Raw genomic sequence first — 19,318 nt, 5'->3', positions numbered from 1 at the left:
TCCACCTCTTCTTACCCTCTCTCCCCATCACTCCCCCTGTCTTCTGTCCTCCTCCCTCCCTCCCTTTGATAGTGACATTTTTGGCCTTTGCCTGATACTCTGTGTGCCTGCCTATCACCCCCCTGGGCATGTATCCATCTCTCTCACCATGATCATGCATGCAGAGCCCAGCTGTCATATCACTCAGCACCTTCCACTCTCCTCCCCTCTCTGTCTATCTGTTTATCTCTATTGTGCTTTCTCTCTCTCTCTCTCTCTCTCTCTCTCTCTCTCTCTCTCTCTCTCTCTCTCTCTCTCTCTCTCTCTCTCTTCTCGCTATCTCTACAGCTTGTAATAAGCCTGCTTGGACTCTCTTATACTGTACGTCTCTTTCTCTCTTTCCCTCTCTCTTTTCTATTTGTTTATATACTGTCTTTCTATCAGTCTGTCTCTCATTTATTAGCCTCCCCGCCACCACCCTTCCCCCTTCCCCTTCTCTGTCTCTCTCCCCTCCCTCCCGTGCTTATTTATGGCATGGTATGTGCCAGGGGCCTCGTGTTCCAGTGATGTGTGGATGCCATTGGACTCTCCTGTTGCACCAGCACACATCATGGGTAATTATAGCAACACCACAGTGAAGGGTCTGAGACTCCGGACAGTCATAGTCAATCACAATCACTATGATGAATGAGGGCGAGAAGAGAGATTGAGAAGTGTGTGTGTGTGTGTGTGTGTGTGTGTGTGTGTGTGTGTGTGTGTGTGTATATGTGCGTGTTTGCGTATGAGAGTGAAACATGAAGAAACACAGACAGGGAGACAGTGATTAGAGCCAATGTATTTACTTGCGAAAAATACGTTTTGATGTATCACATAGGGCCTGGAGGGAAGGCTTGGCTTTTGATGTTGGCCCTTTAAAGTAGTCTAGTGTCGACCCATATCAGAAATCCAGACCTCACTTTCTTGACGTCACTTCTTGGAACATTTGGCTCAGTAGTCAGCATGTATAGACTATCTTGAATGACTTGACATGAGGTAACCCTAGCTCCACTCAAGCACAAAATGACTTTAACAATCTTAGAGACGCTCAATGGAGTAATTGAGACTCTCAATGGAGTTTAACAACCAAGCACTGTCAGTCAACATTTTAGCTGACGACAAACCTCCACTGTCTTTTTATTCTAGCAAGGAAACAAGTAGGTTACATGGATACACCCATGCTAGCTTCTTAAAACTCACTTGAACTTGGTTCTCTCCAGTTCACACGCTAGTCTGGAGCTATAGTTGGTTGTACCAAAAATAGTGAATGTTCAAGTGAATCTAGTGCATTTCAATGTAGTTATGTTAAGCTCTACTTTGTTATAGTGAAAGACCCATGACAAGCTGTTGGAGTAGATTCCCTAAGAATATATTTACTGTACTGTTGTATATCTTATACAGTAAGTGGACAAATATGCACTAGGCTGTGACTAACATTTGATATCCTCAAGAGAGACTATTTTAGTTGCATCAGACATAGTGGTGTATGATCACTTTCAGATTTAGAATGTAGGAATATGATGGAGGCCACACTCCTAAATGTTCATCATGTGGCAAATGAATGCAATTGTGGTCCATCATATTGCAAGGTTCATATCTTAAAGCAGAATTTTACGCTGTAATCCAGTGGATTTGTTGTTTTCATTAGTCAATAGTAGACACATAAAATCATTTAAAAAGAATTTAAAATGATCACAATGTCTCTCTTTGAATGCCCTGATCAGTCCTGATGTTGCAAATGTTGTCAATTCCTACTACTCCCAAAATCCCCATAAGAGGTCCTTCTGTTGAACAATGCAAGAGCTAGTGAGTGCTGCTCTCTGGGAATCACTGGATAATAGAGCTGGGTCATAGTGCAAAAAGTCTTGTCTGACATTAACACGATATATAACATAAACCTCCTTTCCATACCTATGATGCTTAATCTAAAATTCTACAGACCTCCAAAAGAGGCATGAGAACACATTGATATGGAGGTAGCTATGGCTATGCAAGACTAGGTTATTTAGTTCCCAGCTCACTAACAACTGTATGTTTCCATATACAGAGATAATCCAATTGGTTCACTGATATAGAGTAGAAACACGGATTCAATACCTGGCTTTTGTACCTGATATACAATAAATACACAAATCATTACTGACATTTGTTCCATTGCTCTAATCCTTTATTTCATGATCTGTCTCTTTGTCTATGTGTTATAAACTTGGTTTTTAGTTAATTGAGGTTGCCGTACTCTCAATTTAGCTCAGATTCGACATTCTCATACAACATTTTGTGTGTCACTGGTGGCAGAGGGTCTCTCAGTCCAGATAGAGCAGCACAGGACAGTAAAGGTCGTTCAGCATGGTGTTTAATCTCCTGCTATTACAGGGATGCAGGCCCACTGTGGGAGTACAGAGGGGGCAGGACGTAGTAGGGGAGTGAGCTATGCCCCTACTCCAAATAGATTGTTGTGTTCTAGGGCATTCGAGTAAGGGGGGGCGGGAAAGAGAGGCCCCGAAGGAGGCAGATGGGCAGCAAAGTGAAGCATCAGTCGTCGGGTATACATCATTGCCCAGGCCACGAATAATAATAATAATAATAATAAGAGAAGCCATGTTAAGGACCTCATCCTCGCCTCGATTGGATTGGGAGTTACCTTCTTACAAGGATAAGTGACCATCTTGAAGAACTCATCCTTGCCTCATAATTGGATGGGGTCCTAATTCAATGGTAGAAGATGTGGACGGATTGCTTAGATCCCATCTTTGTCTCATCTTGGTTGAAATTTGAACACTGAGAAGAAAGACCATTGAGGAGGAGAATCCATCTTCTAGGAAAAAGAGAGCCGGATACACAGAGATACCCACAGTAACCATGATAAGGAAGGAGTATCTCGATGCTCGGAAGGCTTTGAGAAGTGTGAGGGACAATGTGACTGGTCCCAGGAGAAAGAAACCAAAAGGTGAGAGTGAGTTTCACAGATGAAGAAGCATTCACAGATGAAGTATACATACAGTAGTATACTGCTTAAATTCAAGTACACACACACACACACACACACACACACACACACACACACACACACACACACACACACACACACACACACACACACAGAGTGAGACAGTGACAAAAAGAGACTGTACAAATTGCTGTACAGTGGAAAATGCTGTATGCAATGCTGTAAGCAGCTGTCATTCTATTCAGCATTGTACATTAAGCTTCCTTCTTCATATTTTCTCTCTGCTCTGACATATTTCAGACAGAAGGGAAAATTATGCTACTGTAACTGTCGCGCTTCAGTCACGCCTTTTACTTCTGTTTGACAAGGAACACTACAGCTTTTTAGAGAGGTAACTAAATCTACAGTAGTGTAAAGTAAAATGGGATAGAACAATTGTGATGTCAACTGACACATGGTAGTCATGTTATCCATTGTCTATTCACTTCCATGCCCTAGTATTTCAGAGTGATTACATTGCTCCAGCCCCATGCCGCAACAAAAGTGATTGTGGCTTTAAAGCTCTCAAAGTGATGACAGTTACACTGTACTGTATGTGATGAAATGTACACTTCAGAGGCTTCCAGTAAAAAGCATACTTACTGGAACGTCTTGAAGGATGAAGTCATTTCCCTATCCTTCTTTAATCTAGTCTGGGACCTGGAAGTATAGCAAACAGGTGTCTGGCAAACATAGGCCTCCAGTGCAAGCAATACTCAACTAATGAGGAGACTATTGAGGATTCTCCCTAATGATGACAGCTCAATTTGAGTACTTGCCTCAAAGGTTTTACTGTATTTGTAGGTTCTCTGCTATCAACGGACAAATAAGAAATAGACTGATTATGTCATGTGTGTACTGCATCTGAGAGTGTGTTATGTTAAAGGGATAGTTCACTATTTTACACCTTAATAATAATAATAATAATAATAATCAGATGGTTTCCTACCTTCAAAGTAGTATATGGGGCAGAATAAACTGTAATCCAAAGAGTTGTTGAAATAGCCACTACCTTCAGCTAGCTAGCCACCGCTAACAAGAAAACAATGGGAGTGATTGGGGAACAAAAACAAGTTTCACGTTTGTGGCCAAATCACTGACTTGGTGCCCTTGCCCTTGGTGGATGGTAGCACTATGTAGTAGTGGTTACTGTACATCTACATTTACATACATTTTAGAACTGTTGGTTATAATTATAAAGAGACTTTACAGTGTGTCCCACATGTAAGAGTTGGACGTCACTTAGCCCCAGGTGTTGTCTGTACGTCAACCTGTCTGTCTGTCTGTCTGTACGTCAACCTGTCTGTCTGTCTGTCTGTCTGTCTGTACGTCAACCTGTCTGTCTGTCTGTCTGTTTGTCTGCCTGTCTGTCTGGTCAGGCTTGATGACTCTGGTCATAGGTTTGATGACTAATTTTAGTCCATAGGCACAGTATATTGTAACATTCTCTCTCTTTTCCAGCTAACACGGCATCCCTCTAGCCCAGACCTGAAGAGCCCAGACATAAACCAGCCCTAGAGATAAGCTCTAGAGAGGCATCTGCGTGATGTCAGATTACATTCCCAGTAATACATTGTATAAGATACATTACAATAGGACTCATAGTGCTATAAGACAATGACTCCTTCACTTCCACACTGTCTCAAACTCATTGTTCAGTAGTCAGTTCAGCACTGTTTTGGGTTTAAAAATGGTTTACTTCTGAATCATCATAGCCTAATGGGTTCAGGGCAGGACAGGACAGGCTGGGTAATGCCCCATGGGTGAATTGCAACCAACTTTCTGAATGGGATTACTGTAAATCACTCCCTTGTTCAATCAGATACAGGTGTGAAAGACATTATCGTAATTGCAACAAGATTTGTCCTCCGACTACTAGAGCATCAATTAGTATACACCTGGGGCTCATCTCCTTATTAGATAATCCAGTTGCTATTAAACATTTGCAAGCGACATGCCCCCTCCAGTGGACGCTCTAACAGGCCTACATTTAAACCTGTTTTTTCGACCATTGGTGCCTTTCATCATAGTGAAAGAAAATGACAATTCAAGATAATTGAATGTATAATTGACATTATGCATCTTTATTTTCGCAGTCATTGCTTCGCATATCGCTCTCTGACTTCATTTAACTTCAGCTGGATGACCTCTTGTGATTTCTGATTGGTTAATAATTCAGATGGATGGGGGCCGAGAGCTTCAGACATGGTGTTTTTTCCGTCGTCTGCTATGAAAGCAAACTTGACACTTGAATGTCTAACAGGTTAGCTGTTCCTCATCTTAAATTTGTGTTGCTTTTTGGTTGCAAGTGAATTACATTTTGAACGCAGCTGATGGTCATGGTCTGTTCTCCCCACAATCTCCTGCCTCCCTGGATTAAATAACTGAATGTAAGCTCACTGCTAATTGGCATGTCAGAACATTTGGTTGCGATTGGCCCCCTGTGTTTGGCCTGGCGCTGATAGTGTTTGTGTTCCTCTCTTGCTAGTGTAACCGCCAGTCACATGGTCTCCCTTGAGTCTGGTTAGGATTAGGTGATAGGATCAGGTTGCAGTTCTTCATCAACATTGCCCACAGCATCTGTCCTCTGGGCCTCTACCACCCCAGGATGGGAACTGGGTCTGCATATCTGTCTGCATACTTCCATCTGTGTTCATCTCTACTGGGTCTGGTGTGACGCACAGAGAAGAGTGTGAAATGGTTAATGTATTCTGTATTTAACAGGTGGAACCAAATTCCCCATGATCCATGTTACTGTAGCAGTACAATGATAGTGTAAGGTTTGTCTATCATAATTGACTTCAGGGCACATGAAAACCAACAAGCATCCAAAAGGAATCCATGTTGAGTTAATCCAAGAACAATTTTGACTCATAGCGCCAAACATGTTTTAGAGCCAGCTGTAGTTTCCTCTTTAGTGTACTTTGTCCAGTGGTTGAACCTGCAAGTACAGTATGTGACTCATGCTGAACACAAACAGGATTAAGATGCAGCTCCACGGAGGCCTGTGGGAGGCTAATGCCAGATAAATTATGCTGATAGAGCTGTATGCCTGAAAAGTATTCATCAGAGCTACGCCACTGAAGGTTGCCTCTGTCACAAAATCAATCCGGCTTCTGTGAAGTCTGCTCCGTTTCTCATTGTTTTAAGCTAATTAAAATGGAGTATGCTTGCCATTGTAACAGTAAAGTAAACACTAAACAGTAAAGCCATGGACATACATTAACTCTAGATTGATATATGTAGGCCTATTTATATAGGATTAGAGAGATATATACTGTATATCTCCATACTGTAGTTCAGCACTCAACATCCTTGTCCCAAACATATCAAGTAGGAAACAAAATGGCCAACAGTTTATACTTTGAAATGTGTCTTTGGGACCTGAATGAGTTCACTCTTGAGGTTACCCTGCTGCTGTAGGTTTTTAGTACAATACAAGGAAGGCATGAATGTGGCAGAAGGTTGTGAATGTGGCAGAATGAGACATGTAGTGTGTGTTATTGCTGTCTTGATTGATCAAATCTTTGTTGAGTTTGTAGCTTTGACATTTGCTTCTTAGTGGTTTCATTGGACGGAAGTAAAAGAAGGCAATGTAATGATTGGTCCTGTAGGGCATCAATCCAGGTCGGTGAACTGTGATAACGGTAGCCATGTGTCTTGTATCACAGAGAAAGTGTTTGTATTGATTACTCTCTGCTTGAGAAAATCCCTGTTTCTGCAGATGTATTGGAGGAGAGGAAGACATAAGCACGGGCGGGGGAAGGGAGGGGAGGGGGAGGGGGAAGGAAGGGGATGAAAAATAGCTTGCAACTGTTGAGACTGCCTCCTTAGCTGAGAAACAGTAACAGCACTTAAAAGCTCTATGCCTTCCTGACACCTACAGTAATAGTACAGTAATTATGTGAATACTGCATTACTGCAGTAAATGGAGGATTTAGCTGAAGAAAAGCTGATTTAACCGTATGTGTTAATGCCTGGCTTTCCCTGATGTACAGTATGTATGGATGGATGTTAATAGCTCCTGGGTATTGATTCTGTGTTCCAGGCCCATAAACAATAGCATGTCTCACATATCTCACAACGTTAAAAGCATAATGTTCAGCATCGTCATTAAAGGGTTTGAACCAAAATGCTACATCTGTTTCTGGATGGTTGATTTTTCACTGAAATCTGGGTCTGTGTGTTATTATTTTTAGATTCATTTGATGGATGAGGAGTGGAAGACACAGATGTGTCTGAGAGGACAATTCAGTGTGTGTGTGTGTGTGTGTGTGTGTGTGTGTGTGTGTGTGTGTGTGTGTGTGTGTGTGTGTGTGCGTGCGTGCATGCGTGCGTGTGTGTCTGTTTGTAAGGTGGCTTATTGACAGGCTTGTAATTAGAGGGGAGGTTTGGGATTGCCAGGTGATATCAGTTGGAGGATGCTGCTGTGATCTCTCCTTCTGTTCCCTTCCCTTCAAACACACAAGGTTCAAATTCAATCCATGTAATATGCTCATTTGTTTCACCATCTCTTATTTAGTGGCTATTATTTCCTAGACAGATGAAGGGAAGGGTAGGAGAGGGCGGATCATTTCCCATAATTATTTATTGATAGAGAGGAATCCATGTTCTTCTGATCCTGACCTACTGACACACTAGTGTGGATAGAGATGTACTGTAGGCTGCTGTATACTAACTATGCAGTGTGTAAATGTACTGTATAAACAATGATAAAAACTCAACCTATTGTGTTGTGAAATATACAACACGCCTATGTAATTTACTTATCTAATGATTTGCTCAGTTGTCGCCATGCACAGGTCATTCGTTGCACCAAAGTTAGCAATCTAGCTAATTTACTATATCTGAGGGTTTAAAGCATTGCAATTATATTGTGATGAGGCAGAGCTAGGGTATACACATCTGTGCACTGGTGCAAATAGCTGATTAGGATTTATCATGGTGGCAACATCGACCCCAGATTACTTCAACGTCACAGACATGGACTCTAAATGAATAATTGATGTCTTGTTGGTGAAGAGGCTGTTTTGCTGAAGGCGGCATTCTTTCCTTACCTCTGCTGTTTAGGAAGGGAGGAGAACAAGGGGAGAGGGAGGAGAACAAAGCAAAAGGAGGAGAGGATAGAGAGATCAGAAAACAGCAGTTTCGATTAAGGATTTTAGGAGGGTGAGGTTGGGGAGGGGGGTGCCCACTCTTTGTTTTGGAGGTAAACAAAACTGAGGGATTGCTTTCTCCCCGCCCCCCCCCCCCCCCCTCTCCCTCCTCTTTCTCTCGCTTATTTCTCTCTCTTGCATTCCCCCTCTCGCCCTCTTACTCTCTCATTTATTCTTCCTCGCTCTGTCTCTTTTATCCCTCCCTCTGGTTTTCTCTCTCTCTCTTTTCCCCTCCCTCTCTCTTGGTCCCTTGCTCTCTCCACACTCCTCCCTCTCAAGCTTCCTCTGCTGCTCCCCACACTCTCTCTTTGTCTTTCCCTCCCTCTTCCCTCCTCCTCTCTCTCTCTCTCTCTCTCTCTCTCGCTATCTCCTCTCTTACCCTCTCATTCTCGCAATCAGCAAGTTGTTGTTACTGAGAGAGAGGGGGGGGGGGTGCTCCACAGGAGCCGGTTGTTTCTTTTTTTCTTCTTCCCTCTTCACCTCTCCACTGTCCTTCCTACATTGGGGTCTCAATCTGTTCATGCATAGCTGCTGTCGCTCTAAGGAGGGGCTTGACTGACGAGGGAGAGTAGGGAGGGGGGAGCAGGGGGACCGGCTCAGCGGCTGAGAATCGTCTCCTCTGGCAGTGCATACGTCAGAGGGATGCTGTTCACATTAGCGGATACCCACTCCAACACAAAGACACCTGGATCTTGAGGATTGTGATCCTCTCTCCTCTCATCTAGCAAGGGCAGAGGATCAGTCAGCCCACATGCCAAGAGCTCTTTCTCATTTCCATTGGGGGAATTATTGCGCCACACCCTGAGTTTGAGTAAGATTGTAGCAATGTGTTCATGAGCCACAGGTAATCCTGTACAGAGAGGAAGGCATCGAGACTTACTTATAGACATGAAGAAAATCTGGTCCAAGAAGAGGTTCCAGGTCAGTCCATTGCCTTCACTGACTTGCATGGATATGGTAGTGCATGTTGTTGTTTTTTGTTTTGTCAAAATGCGTTTTGTCCCACAGAGTTTATTTTGGATATGCGATAGATTAGAACCATTGGAACAAAGCAGAGATTCCTAATTTGATGCCCCACCCTTTTACCATTTACAAAGACTTTTGTTGTTATAGGTAATATAAGTAAAAATAGGTGAATCAAAATAAATGTATGCTTTGCAGTGCTCCTTCTTGCTGGAAAGCATCTCCAGTGTCCTTTAAGTTTGAATGCTCCATGGCACAGAGGATATGGTTACCCACATCGCATTGTAACAAAGAATATTACCCCGGGGGACAATGTCACATCCTGTCGCCTAGAGTGGTTAGGGAGAAGTGGAGAAAATCAGCTTCAGAATTGACCATTTTGCTCACATAGTCAAATAAATGTGATATCCCATTCAACACCTATCATGTAGTTCAGTGTACATTTGCCCTTAACACATTATACTGTCTTGTTTTTAACGACTACTGTATAAGTAGATCTTTTGGAGATTATGATATAGATCAGGGGATGCTCGTGGAGATAAAATTGGAGGACTGGGCTGTTTGATACCATTCCCTATTCCATTCTATGCATTACAATGAGCCCGTCCTATCATTTCTACCTAGTGTATATACTATACATTCTACTATACCTGTACAATATTGGAGATATCAGATCTGAGCACAGAAAATTCATCTAAAGACATCTAAAATGTAACATCCAAGGAGAAAGTAAACATGTTCTATAGTTTTGTATAGCCTACAAAGCCTACAAATAAAATTTCTGCAACTCTCAATAAACCTTGTTGAACATATTCTCTATAAACTTTGACTGTAATTAAAGTTGATTTAACTAGAATGATGCTGTTTTGAAAGAAAATCTGCTATTCAAATGTTCTCCAAGCTTCGCCAAGCCTTTACTGCGCAACAATTCTGTTTATTTCTGCTGTTTGCCTGCTGGCCATCATAATCAGGATTAAGAGAGGACAATGGAAGCTTCTAGTGTGTTCCGTCGTCTCACAATAGCCACCAGGCACACTCTATCAAACTGGCTGAAAAAAGCCAACGAGTAGGGTACTTGGAAAACAGGAAGATCTATCAAAGGAATCATTACCTTGCACTTACTTTGTTTTCTGTTGGCCTGCAATGTCATGACTCATGTCAAGGCGCTCTCCAAGGTGCTGATCGATGGTCTCCATGAAAGCTTAAGGTTCAAATAACAGCTTCTCAGGTTATCAGTGTAATAAGTTACCAGGTTATTCGGTGGGCCTACCACATTTCGATTATAGCTTGTGCTACATGATGGAGTTCTGATAGCATTTTATCTGAGGGTACACAATTATCAGGTATTTACTTATGATTCAAACTGGTAAATACACAATAAAAATAGTAATACACAAGTTGTTTGTGGAGCACTTGGAACCATAAGGTAATAGGTAGTTATCCATTGTGCTGAATTCTATCACATAAGTACATGGTAACACCCAGTAGAAACAGGACCAAAGAAAATGATAATGAGCTTTTTCTTTCGTACAGTGAGATCATGCATTTTAGCACAGAGGATCTCGTCTTTATAAATGATAGGAGAATGTCTTGTTTTTTGTTAAAGATACAGGAGAGATTGATTGTGGATTTCTTGTACTTACTTCAAATGATTCAACACAATTGGGTTGGTAACTCATGGGTTGTTATGTGATTACCACCATACTATTATTCAGTAAATACTAGGTAATTCTGTACCCTAAAATAATATACAGCCCCTGGTTTTACTGCTTGCTGTTTTGAATCATACAATCCTGTGTCTCTCTCTTTTCAGAGAACTGGACATTCTACCCGGACATTTGGCAGGTTCACCCATGGTGTGTTGTCAGTAAACGTGATTTAGGACACAGAATCCAAACTTTACTGTGAATTGTAGCCTTTACATGTATTTGAGATGCCCGGTCTTTTTAAGATATCTCCGTATTAAATTATTACAGTGTTTTAAACCGGTGCTTTGCTGTAGCTTATTCGTGCATAATTTATTCTGTAAATATCGTTAGGCAAGACTCTAGGCTTGTTTTTATTATTCAGTTGTCAGACTGCATCCTCCTCCACTAATACACTTTCTTGTAATCGTATTGTTGCATCTCTGCATAACATCATCAAATTATTTCTCAGCAGCTTGATTTACAGTATAACATCTGGCATCTCAGCAACAACAACAAAAAAGAGTCCTTAAACTGCAAATCTAATCGACTATATACATATTGCAGCTAGACGTTTTGAGATACAGCCTCTCATGATTATATTGTTGAGTCGATTTCCCTTGCCATATGTGCTGGCTATTTAGACACATTTTGTGCAGATGAGTGGTTCTACGTATATGAGGAAATGGAGTGGTAAAGCTGTATGATGATTGTTATTGTTCATTTTACATAGACTTTTTTCTTATTTACAGTAGCAGTCACAGTATCTTACATTAGGCTCAGTGAGGCGTAACCTGTTTGCGAGCCTCTTCCTTCGCAGACCCTACCAGTGAACGTATGTGTCAGCCAGACAGTTTGGGTGGTGATTTTAGACTCTAATGGCTATGGAGAGGATTGGTGGTGTGGGTGAGTGGGATGGTGGTTTCCATAGTAACGGTGCTCTCCCATCTGCCCTCTCTTGCTGCCACTATGGAAGCGAAGTTTTCCGCTCCTGCCGAAAGCAAAGCTATGGTAACCCCGCCTTGTACTCTTCCTCTCTCTCTCTCTCTCTCTCTCTCTCTCTCTCTCTCTCTCTCTCTCTCTCTCTCTCTCTCTCTCTCTCTCTCTCTCTCTCTCTCTCTCTCTCTCTCTCTTTCTCTTGCTCTCTCTCAGTCATTTGTCCATTTGCTTTCTCTATATTTTGGTTATGATTTATGTAACAAATGTGGTTATTTGGTTGGGCCTCTCTACTATCTTTACCTCTCTGTTTTCAGTGTTCTCACCATGAGAATAGAACAGAGCATTAGATGTCTATGACATCATCCTCTAGTGATTTCCACAGTCATGTCTGTTGGGGTTTATGTTGCTTAAAGGTGTACTCTTTCATCTGTTTCTGATTTCACAGTGGTGCCTGTTTGTAAACAGATAGTTTGATCAAATTAAGCTCTTAGAGCTATACTGATTTTGTGGTAATCTTCCTCAAAGTCAAAGATAAGGGGACATTTTTGGGGGTGGTTACCACAGAATACCTAGCATCACATTTGCCAATACCTACTACCCCTCTGTTGACAGACACACATCTAAGAGCCTTTTGTATTGGCGGAAACGGAGACTGAAGAGAGCTTCTTTGATTCAGCAAACCAATGAAAGTCATTGGTACCCACATTAGCATGTTTAAAATCCAAAATCATCCAAAATTCTCAGAAAAGACTCAATGACTATGCTTACATGCTAATGTATGGTTTGGCCGTACATTATCTAATCATCTAACCCGACTAAGCCCCTCCATCAGGGTATTGGTGAGCATGTAAAATACGTGATTTAAATGGCTTTGAGATGGTTAGGCATGACATTTCAAACATGCTAATTTAGCTACCCTTGACTTAGGTTTTTGGTATAAAGAAAATGCTAAGCACTATTGGTTGATGGTGGCTACATAAATAGAACCAACGTGTGGATTGAAGTCTGCCCTTGTTTATAGACTCCTTTCAGTTGTAAGGAACTGAACATGTCCCTTGAAAAGCAAAGCTATTACGAGTGGCCCTCCCTATTTCCGTGGACCCCATTTATTTTATTTTTCTTCCCTATCTTTAACCATCAGTTATGTATCTTTATCCATTAGTTCCATCTGTCTCTTAAAGGTCTATTTCCAAGACATTTGCATGGCTAATTACTCAATTTGTTTCTTTCACCCATTGCACTCTATTAATTCTCTTCAATGGTACATGCTTGATGCTTTCTCCCATACCTATACTGCAGTTCAGAGAAGTCTTGGTCTACATTGTGGTATTCCCATTGATCTCATCACAGGTTCATTTACTAAATTAATTTACGAAATCAGAGACCATGATTAACGTGTTAAACGGTGCTATGAAAGTATCTTTTAAAATTAGTACTAGACACCATAATTGGGATTAAAGTGACAGTTGGGGATACAAAGAATGTAATCCTATTGTTTAAAGTAAATAAAAGTGGGTTTCTATTCTAATAGTTATGGATGCTAGTCTGCTTCCACCATTAGCCTGATCTATTGTCAATGCTATGTGCGGTGAAATAACTAATCTAGTATTGTATTTCTATGAGGAATTTTACAATCAATCTAGTAAGCCACAGCTGGCTCTATGTCATGGTTCAGTGATGACCCCTTTGCTTCTCAGCAGGAGGTCTGCCAAGGCTCAATCCTATTATCCATCAGCCTCTCTGGTGCTAAGTGAAAGTGAAGTGTCATTTGCTACTCGGCTGTTGTTTTATGTTGCCTTCTCTCCTCCTCTTCCTCCTCCTCCTCTTCCTCTTCCTGCTCTTTCTCCACATAGACTCTGAGAACACAGAAGATGAAGCCACAGAGCCCCAGGTACCCATGGAATCCAAGGATGGACCCGGACGGCTCCAGGATAAGGCTGGCCGAAGAGTGCCTGCAGGTAATTGCCTTAATTATCTGCGATTTAGGACCTTAATCAGGTAAGAGAGTTTTCATGGATCAGTAAAACACATAAGTCTGCGAGAAATCATATTCTTTATGTCCTCAGTGTAACCGCCAATTGAACACCAGTGAATTGGTTTTGGTTCTTGGTCAAGACAATCAACTCCATTAACGTTCAACACAGTACCTTCTCTCAACATTTTGGACAATAAATACTTTTTTATTTAAGTGAATTCAGGTGGTCACACATGGTAGCTTTTAGTGTGCTAGTAAACCTTGCCTTGTTCTGTGTATTCCAATGTCTTAGAGTTAATGGAGAGACATCTCTAAAAACTCCATTGTAATGAATCATATTGGTCAAGCCAAAGGCAGTTTGATTGCATTTTGTGTGTTGGCACACTCTGTGAGACACATTGGATAAAATGCGATATGACAGAGCCCCTTTAATCTTCCACCATGTGATGTAACTGTGTGACATACTGACCTACATCTATCATACATCGATATATTGTCTTGGACCTGTCTTGGACCTTGCACAATTGAGCCAAAGGATTAGTCAGAAACTCTGCATAGAAGAAAAGCTAAATCAAGTTCACATCATGTATTTTTTTTTAATAGCATTTTGGGTATGTATGTTCCAGGTCTGGAACCAAATAAGAAGGTTGTAGGCTTTATCATGTCCATTTCCATTTCATGGTTGCAAGGTTCTCTCAAAGTAAAACAATGAAAAGTAGCCCATGCTTTATTATTTTAATTATCAGCAGACTTTCGCAAATCTCCTGGGAATTCTTTGAACCTGAGAATTCATTGTGACTGGAGAGCATGTATTCATTGGTGACACCAAACTAGATGCACTGCTTCACAACAGTGTCAACAGGCTTGCTAATATAGATCAGGAATTGTGTTACCCTCTTCTGGCAGCGCAAATCCATTTTCTCCTTGGTAGTAAAGAAACTGTTTGATTTCTAAGGTTTTGCGCTGGCAGACTGAGTGTGCCGTCACTCCCCAGGGAGGGATGCAAAAATAAAGTGAGAGAATATCAAATGAGAGTGGAGTTGTGATTCAGCATTATTTCCGTCATAGCCAAAGAACTCACATAAAGTAATGGTTCTTGCTTATTGCCTCACTTGAGTGAGAGGCATAATACATTATCCTAACATTATCCTAACATATTATGTATGTATATGTGTATGCCTCTCACTCAAGGTGAGGCGAGGTGAGGTGTATATTATACAAACAGTATCGGTCGCATTGAAAAACCCTTCATAAATCCTTCATAAACCTAAATAAAACCTACATTGAGTAGGTTATTTGCCTCCATTGATAAAACATGACATCTTATGATCTGCAAAGCTTTTCCAATAGCACTTATAAAGGGTTTTTTGATGGCTCCATAAAGCCTTACATGTGGTAATAGAACCCCAAAATGTTTGAAATGAATGTCTTCTAATCACTTTCCCGGGTCAGCACAGAATTAGAAAACATTACACTTCATTCCGCCAAATAATTTGAATGAACCGAAGAATGACATTGGTGACAAAACATATTAATTCCAATGGACCTTCTGTGGATTGAGTTGAGCATGAATGAAAAGTAGCATGGGAAAATAATGTCTGCCATTAGCCCCCTCCACACCTGCGTCTCTATGTGCCATACTAGAACCCTAGCTGGAATGAGGAACAGCCCGCAGGAATCTTATTGCCAGAGAGAAAGTCACACACACACACACACACACACAGACACACACACACACACACACACACACACACACACACACACACACACACACACGCACACACACACACACACACACACCTCATTTTGTATTTGGTTTAATTTCAGTGGAGCTGAGTCAGTTTGAAATCCTCAGTTGTTGTGGCAGAGGCTGTCGACTTATTTTTTTCCTTCCATCGCCGTCTCTATCCAATAAAAGGTTTTTGGTCATTAACGGAAGCTGCTGACTTCAAGTTCTTTCAGCTGCGGATGCATTTCTGCCTCCATCTCTCCTCGCTAAAATGTCAATCATTATCTGATTTGTTGGGGGAAGGGCTCGTGGTGGAACACATTTTGCACATTCCCTTATTTCCCGCTCTCCACTCAATCAATCATCTGAGTAGGTTTAAATCATCGTCCATTTCTCAAGCCCTGTCTAGTTACGGTATCCATTCCCCCTCTCTCTCTCAATGTCCATTTAGCTCTCTATCACTGTCACTGTCATCAGAATCAGAATCACTTTTATAAAATCTTACTGTACAAGAGTAAAATTCTTTGGCGTTAGTTCCTCAACATTGACATTGCAGCATTCAGATACTAAAAACACAATAATAATAATAAGTAACATAAGTCACTTAAAAAAGTAACCCTACATTGATAAAGTAATAAAGTGATGGATTTTATAGTGGCTTCAATAGTGCAAAAATGCTGTGCAGAGTACGATAATATGAAATGCAATATAATACAATACAGTACGGTAGTAAATTAGTCCAATGGTATAGAAGTAATCCAGTAGTGTGCAGCTGTTATAATACTGTAATGTGTTGGGGTGCCAGTCTTTTGTATTCTTCCAGTGTATTTCTCCAGGAGCCTGATTGCTTGTATGGGAAATTGCTGTTTGTCAGCCGCTGGGTTTTAGCCCCGAGGCTTCACTACCGTTTCCACGACGACAATAGCTTGAACATCAGTGTCTGTATTCAATTTATCTATCCTTTTCTCTCTATATGTGCCCTTTCCTTTGAAATGTCTCTCAAATTCAAATTCCTTTCCACTCCATAGGTGCTTGTGTAGATCTGAGAGGATTGTAAGTGTAAGAAATAACACTGATAGTCCCACCATACTATTTATACTAATCCTCTAAGATCTCAAGTGCATAGGCGTTAGGGCTGCATTAAATGGGATTGGTCCATTTGGGATCTCTCAATCTCTCCACATACTGATCGATGTCTCCCTTTTGCCTTTCTAGGTGAGGGAGGTAGGATGATGGAGATGGGCCCTGACAGTGCTGAGCCTAGGGCCACCCTGCCTGGGGGCCAGGACCCTGTGGTGGAGCGGGAGCTGCTGGCTCTGGGCTCGAGGCCTCCAGGGCCCCAGGACCCTACCGCCCACAGGCAAGCGCTAGGCTTGGCTCCCGCTGAGGGGGCCGCCCCTGTCCGGCACCTGGGAGTGGAGCCCCTGATTCGGGCGTCTCATGCTAACCTGGCTCGCCCTGTGCTGGGGTCAGAGGAAAGTGTGTCAGTAGGGAGCGACTACTACGGGAGCATGTTCAGCCTCTACCGGGGGAGAACTTTTTCTGTGCCTTTATAGGGACTACTTTTCCCATGATTCTAATGAGAACCAATTCCAAACTTAAACAGACACACAAACAAAACACAAAACATAAATTTCATTTAATTTCCCTAGACCCATTTTGACCAGAGATTCAGATTATTTTTTTTATCATACATCCAATATATGTATCTTTCATTCCCTTTTATATTCTCGCCTTAATCTTATTTGATCATATCAAGTGATATAGCTTTTTTTAAATATCATCCTTGATTCCTTTTACATCATTGTTTCCAGTTAGTTTTTGAGTTCATACTTTCCTTTGACTCCACAATGTTGATTTTACATCTTTGTTTGGTTATGTCTTGAGCATGGTTTGAGTTAAAACCTGAACTAAACTAGGTGTCTTGTGTTGTACTACTATGACATGTAACTAGACTATGGCCATTTTGTATAACACTTTCATAGGACCATCTCAATTTAATATATATTTTATGATATTATCAAAGTACCACTGGAGCCTTTGGTTTTTGTTGGTTTGTGCTGCATGACATTTTTATATCAATGAAATGTGCCCCTTACTGACTATTTCCTTTTGGATTAACAGATAATAATCCTGAATATCATCATAGTATTGGTGTGACATGCATGATTCATGGCTTTGATCCAAGATAATATTTGCCAATATGTATTTTGCAAGCTGTCCATCTAAGAAGGTTTGTTTAAGCATGTGTGATTGTGTTCATAGTTTATGCATAGAGGTCTTTAGTTATGTTGGAAGAGTTAGATGATAGGGAATTTATATGGTTAATCAAACCATTAACTATTCCTGTGTACATGTGTCATTGGGACATGCAGGCAACTGTTTATTCATGTTGCTGTGGACACAGATTAATTATCGTTCCTATATCATATTGTGATTAGAATCCATTTGGTGTATTTGTGAAATGTGAATTCCCTTAATTTTTTTCTCATGTCATTACTCCTTTATCTTTATTTGTGAATGGTTTCTCGATCCTACTTGATAATGAGAAATCAGCACTCAAACCCATATCAGTATTTGTTTCATAAAGCAGTGACACACACACACACACACACACACACACACACACACACACACACACACACACACACACTTCTAAAAACCTGGGAAGCCCCTCCCCCTCTGCCTTTCCTATTTTCGTTTTAATTTCCATTTCCCTCAATCCCCCTATTCCAGGATCAAACCTGCTGATGTTTCAAGGGTGCTCCCTTCCTATGGCTCCCCATCTCCAACTCCCTCCCAAACTGGCCCATCCTCCTTCCCTGCCTCTCCCGAGTCCAGTCAACTTCCATCCCACCCGAAAACCCAAAAGAATGGTGTCACCACACACAGTAACCCAGACCGAGATCTCGGAGGTGCTGTGGCCAAAACGGAACATTCAGGAGTAACATCACAGGGCAGTGACAGCAGTCCACAAAATACAGATCAAGCTCCAGGAAAAAACACAGCACCCGGTAGTAGCAGTGGTGGCATGACGCCCAAAGTTGTCCGTGCCAGCTCCAAGATCTTTGATAAGGTCCGTGCATTTGAGGAACGCATTGAACCGCCTGGTGGTGGGGGCTCTGTGTCGGGCCGCTCCTTGGCTGGATTTGGCCGGAGAGCATCCTGCGATTCGGACGACAGCAGGCAGCAGATGAGAGGTTCCAAGGAGGAGCGGCAGGGAACACAGCCGGACGCCGGCCAGAGGCGCTCGGCGTTCAAACAGAGGGCCTCGTCCCTGGAGGATAAACCCAGCTATACCCAGAGAGTCCAGAACAAGTTCACAGAGGAGCTCCAGAGGATCAAGAAGCTGGTGGGAAGACCCAACTTGAAGAAGGCCTACTCCACCGAACAGCTTCCCCAGAGGGAGAGGCTCTCCGTGGGCAAGCTGGAGCCTATTCCCCCTCAGGTGGTTAAGAAGCTGGAGGAGAGGGAGAAGGTCCTGGTGGAGAGAGAAGGAGGGAGCACAGGTGAAAGAGTGTCACAAAAATCATCTTCTCAGTCCCAAGAGAAGGGTTTGACTGATCAAAAGGAAGTGTCACATAAGGAGCAAGCATCAGCACAGAAGTCAGAGTCTAAGAGAGAGCCTGCAGATAGTGCAACACTGCAAGTTATGGGAAAAACCTATGTTGCCATGGAGACAGCGGCAGTTAACCAGTTACCAGGACGACGATCACCAAGAGTCACACGGAGGAGCCCAACCAGGTAGGCTGAGATGATCCATTAATAGTGTGTGTGTGTGTGTGTGTGTGTGTGTGTGTGCGTGTGTGTGTGTGTGTGTGTGCATTCTCAATTCGGAATACTGTAATGGCAGCATATACATCCTACATC

The 19,318-nt window shown here is 42.0% G+C and overlaps 1 protein-coding gene across 1 annotated transcript in view; it reads left to right on the top strand.

Moving 5' to 3' along the window:
- Positions 1 to 19,318, top strand: part of spega (striated muscle enriched protein kinase a) — a gene marked incomplete at both ends in the record, with an annotated part of 46,339 nt that overhangs the window by 3,005 nt on the left and 24,016 nt on the right. Inside the window, 5 exons of the mRNA XM_080527284.1 lie at positions 10,934 to 10,976; positions 11,782 to 11,816; positions 13,598 to 13,702; positions 16,664 to 16,916; positions 18,185 to 19,192. Coding sequence (XP_080383410.1) covers positions 10,934 to 10,976; positions 11,782 to 11,816; positions 13,598 to 13,702; positions 16,664 to 16,916; positions 18,185 to 19,192 — 1,444 coding nt within the window. The remainder of the gene's footprint in view (positions 1 to 10,933; positions 10,977 to 11,781; positions 11,817 to 13,597; positions 13,703 to 16,663; positions 16,917 to 18,184; positions 19,193 to 19,318) is intronic.

Source organism: Nansenia antarctica (assembly GCF_963989245.1).
Source record: "Nansenia antarctica genome assembly, chromosome: 3".
Taxonomy (NCBI): Eukaryota; Metazoa; Chordata; class Actinopteri; order Argentiniformes; family Microstomatidae; genus Nansenia; species Nansenia antarctica.
The sequence above is the reverse complement of the archived record's forward strand: the minus strand, read 5'-3'. Positions and strand labels throughout refer to the sequence as shown.